This window comes from Azolla caroliniana, unplaced genomic scaffold (assembly GCF_043228905.1).
Source record: "Azolla caroliniana isolate FFs.n. ecotype wild unplaced genomic scaffold, voAzoCaro1.0.p SCAF_31, whole genome shotgun sequence".
Classification (NCBI taxonomy): Eukaryota; Viridiplantae; Streptophyta; class Polypodiopsida; order Salviniales; family Salviniaceae; genus Azolla; species Azolla caroliniana.
The window spans coordinates 119,532-123,735 of record NW_028230466.1 but is presented as its reverse complement, the minus strand read 5'-3'; the positions used below and the strand labels follow the sequence as shown (position 1 = coordinate 123,735).

The 4,204-nt window shown below is 46.5% G+C and overlaps 1 protein-coding gene across 1 annotated transcript; it reads right to left on the bottom strand.

Annotated features, from left to right (window-relative positions):
- Nucleotides 1-838: 838 nt before the first annotated feature.
- On the bottom strand, nucleotides 839-3,843 carry LOC147849575 (putative pectinesterase/pectinesterase inhibitor 51). The gene is made up of 2 exons (XM_087337354.1): nucleotides 2,327-3,843; nucleotides 839-1,892 (listed from the first exon to the last, which is right to left on the bottom strand). Exons 1-2 carry the CDS (start codon nucleotides 3,708-3,710, stop codon nucleotides 1,201-1,203), a joined length of 2,076 nt encoding a protein of 691 aa, XP_087193480.1. The 5' UTR covers nucleotides 3,711-3,843; the 3' UTR covers nucleotides 839-1,200.
- Nucleotides 3,844-4,204: the final 361 nt, after the last annotated feature.

Here is a 4,204-nt window from a genome sequence, read left to right as displayed (position 1 = left end):
ATGGTCATTAGATAGAATTACTCACATGCATGTCCAAATAGTCTTCAAGATGCCATCTCACAACTTATTTCCAAAGTTTTAGCAAATCAAATGAACTTACTTGTAAACATCTCAATATATTAATTAATTGTCTATCAGCTCAAGTACTAACTAGTGTTTGTGTAGGAGAGCACTACTAAGTCATACTTCTCCGTCCTATTGAGCTCAAGTACTAACAGGTGTTTGTGTAGGAGAGCACTACTAAGTCATACTTATCCGTCCTATTGGACTCTTTTTACGATATGAGTGTCACACTAGTGTTGTTCAAGAGAGTACTAGTAGTTACACCTACCTATCTTATCACATTTTTCTGAAAATATGAGTGTTAAGACTAGTTTTTGTATATGAGAGAACTATTAGTTACATCTATCCATCTTGTCTGACTCCATTGAAGTTAAGTGTTAGACTAGTTATTGTATAGGAAAGCACAATTGACTAGATGCCACTGTAGAATGTAAGGGTTGAAAGTGTGACCTTCTTCTAGTGTTAGTTAGACAACCTTACAATTTAAGGAACAACCATGTGCATTACAATGCTTGGCATAAACATATGTTGAATCTACATATTGATATGGACTCCATACTATTATCGAAAGGGTGGCAAGTGACTAAAGTCGGCATGAATGATGTACATCCAAATTTCAAAGGAGCTACTACACTATCATAGCATGAATTGTGATTTGAGTGAGGGATTGTGTGTCTTGTTCTCTCTATAAATTCAAAAGTGAGGTGTGCAATTATAGGTGAATCTCTCTCTCTCTCAATGTGTGTGTTGGGAAGATGAATTAGGTCACTTCAACTCGTTAGAACTTTCACTTGCACTATTCATTAGTAGAATTCTTGAACATTGAGCATCATTGTAAATTCCATACATACCACGTGACAATGTCTTACTTTTGGTCCCACGGGTCATATTTGACGTCTTCTAAGGACGAGAACGAAATTGATCCATCTAGAATCGACAATGAAACATTGCGAATCTCGGATGACATATAAAAATGGATTTACTTGCTTCGTAAATTTGACTTCTAGGGAGGGAGCATGTGGCTTGAATAAGCATTGTTTTGAAAGTAGCCAAACGCCATCATATCCTAGGAAACATGTAGCAAAGAGAGTGGTATAGGAATGAATATGTACAAAATCGGAGACTTGAGCTTGGTTCCTATGGGCTAGAAGGGAGCCACCGGTCGCCTTGTATGAAAGGATCGACGGAAAAGAGTGATGCGGTCTCATATGTGAGTTGTTGGGACCACGGCACACGGATAGAGGCCGGCCGGGCACCCGGTCCGGTGTTGAGGAACTCGCCATAGAAGAGTGTGGAGAGGGCGAAGTCGCCTCTCCAAGGCAACCAGCCTTGGGGCTCCACGAAGTCGGGGAGTGAGCACTCCAAGAACACGGTGCGCGAGAAGAGCTTCCAAGGGCGGCCCAAATAGGCATGGTTGCGTCCGGCCGCCCATTGTTGCCGGAACTCGGGGGTCCCGTCTAAAGTGCAATGGTGGAACACGAGGCCGGTGGTCTCACCGGGGTCGGTGCGGCCTTGGGCTGTGGCCATGCTTGTGGTCGAGCCAGAACCGGGCCCGGGAGGCAACAAGCCGGGCCGGAAGATGATTTCACACGCCTCGAACACGGCCGCCGCGTTCCCGAAGATGAAGTCTACGGTGCCCTCGATCCGGCACCCGTGGTAGAAGTGGCGGAGCGAGTGAGCGTAGAGCGTGTCCTGGTGGCCAAGGAAGGAGCAGTTGTAGAAGGCCGAGAAGTCGCTGTCGACCATCAGGGCCACTGCCTGGTGCTTCGCGGCCCCCGCCGTGTTCTCGAATGTCATCCCCACCGCCATGAATTCATCTCCGCCCACACCTGAGCATATGCAAATTTAGGGTTTAGGGTTTACAGAATGGTGGCAAAAACAGATATGGCCCTACAAAACCAAAGATTAAAGCATCCTGCATGCGAATTTAGGGTTTAGGGTTTACAGTATGGTGGCAAAAACAGATATGGCCCTACAAAATGAAAGATTAAAGTATCCTCCATGCGAATTTAGGGTTTAGGGTTTACAGTATGTGGCAAAAACATATATATATATATATATAAATATACATATATGGCCCTACAGAATCAAAGATTAAAGTATCATGCATGAGAATTTAGGTTTAGGGTTTAGAATTTGTGGTAAAAACAGGTATATATATGGCCCGACAGAATCAAAGATCACAGAGAAGGGCTTCTGGATATATATATATATATATATATATATGGTATGGTATGGTATGGTATGGTATGGTCTTTCTTACCCACTGTGGCTGTGTCATATGTGGTCACGCCCGGCATCTGTGCATTCAAGCTCCCTGTGATCACCGTCCTCCCCATCCCATCCCCCACCATCGCCAGCCTCTTCTTTGATGGCGGAACCCTAACGATCTCCTCATAAACTCCTTCCTTTATGTGGATGGTGTACCATTCGCTCCCTCCATCCGGCGCCGCATCCACAGCAGCTTGCACTGTGCTATAATCTGCGCTTCCATCCTTCGCCACGGTGGCGGAAGCCCTCTGATAGCACCAGCGATTCGCAGAGCCGCTGGAGGGAGGCGGCGGTGCTACAGCACTGTAGAGGCTGAGCCGATTAGGCGGTGCCCAATCTCCATTGTCCGCTCTCACTGCACCGATCATGGCCAGGGCATTGCTGGTCAGGTTAATGGCATAGCTCACTTGCCCCATCAGGTAGTCCACAGATGTGGTCACATTGACATAGCTGAGCGCAGAGCGGCAATCGTTCGCATAAGTGAGGGCGGCGCTCATCCATGCTTGAGAGTCAGCCACTTGCCATGGCTTCTGGATCAGCAATGAAGTGGCCTTCGATTGGCCATGGAAGCTCTCAGCTCTGTTAAGCAGGTAGGAGCATTCGCGGGCAGCATCGGTGAGATTGGCATTGAACGCGGCGGCGGAGGAGTGGAGCAAAGCATCGGAAAGGGAGATACATGAGAGGATCTGAGATCGAGAGATTCCGAGAGCTATGTCGATGATGGAGAGCAGAGATGTGGCGGATCGAGTGGCAGGATCGGACTCGAGGGACATTCGGCAGACTTGCGGCAAAAGTGTGGCCCCGCAGGCTTTCGAAATTAGGGCAGCCACCACCGGAGGCAGCTCCTGCGGAGGAATTTCATGTTTCCGGTGGCGGCGCTGCAAATTAGGAACTGTTCCGACTGCGAAATTGAGGTAGCTCGGAATATCCGAGAAATGGTCGCCTCTTCTAGGATCGATTCCAAAGACATAGAATTGGGATTTGCGGTTCAACTCGCTCTCGTGCTTCCTGGCGGTGCGGGGAAGCACGACCGTGAGGCAGAGGACTACGACCGCCATCATGAGCACGGACGCGAGAATGACAGACATCCGGAAGCTCCGGCTGAGCCCTCGGTCTTGGTCTTGGTATTGGTATTGGTCATGGTCATGGACTGGTACCGACTTATCGAGCCCCGCCCTCGCTAAGTTTGATGGTAAAGAAGAGGTTAATTTGAGGGCAGCTTCAGTGGGCACAGGGAGGGGTTGGAGGTCTGTGGTTACATGACAAGAGGAGGAGGAGGAGGAAGAAGAGTGATGAGCATCTGCACCTCCATCACCACCACCACCACTATCATGGGTGAGATTATGTGTACATACAACCTCATTCTTCATTAGCATACCACCACTGCTAGAAGTAGAAGGGTAGTAGTTGTAGTAGCAAGTAGCTCACTTAGAAATCAGTGACAGAACAAATATGCGCTGCTTTACTCTCCCAACTTTACATATATACTTCTATACAAAGGGAACATTGATGTGGCAAAATGACATATGATGATAACATATACATACATTCATCCATTACATACATGCATGCATGCATATACATATTACACATACACTACATACTATATAGTATGCATACATACATACACAACATACATATGTAATGACAATATGCGCTCAAGCACGCTTCGTCGATGCAATTGGCAGCACTCTCGGACATCGATGAACATTATATGACTCCATATGCCCAATTCAAACAAATAGTATTCTCTAATCATGTCTCATTTGTACACATACTTTAAAATAAGTCTTGAGTACATAGGATACAATGTACAAAATAAAAATAAAAATGGATGCATGTATGAATGTGGGAAGTATATACTTAATCC

Bases quoted from the DNA above. Each gene is read 5' to 3' on its own strand.
- LOC147849575 (XM_087337354.1), bottom strand. From the start codon at position 3,710: ATGCTAATGAAGAATGAGGTTGTATGTACACATAATCTCACCCATGAT. The intron at 1,893-2,326 runs GTAAGAAAGACC...GCATATGCTCAG, and splicing joins ATATGACACAGCCACAGTGG to GTGTGGGCGGAGATGAATTC.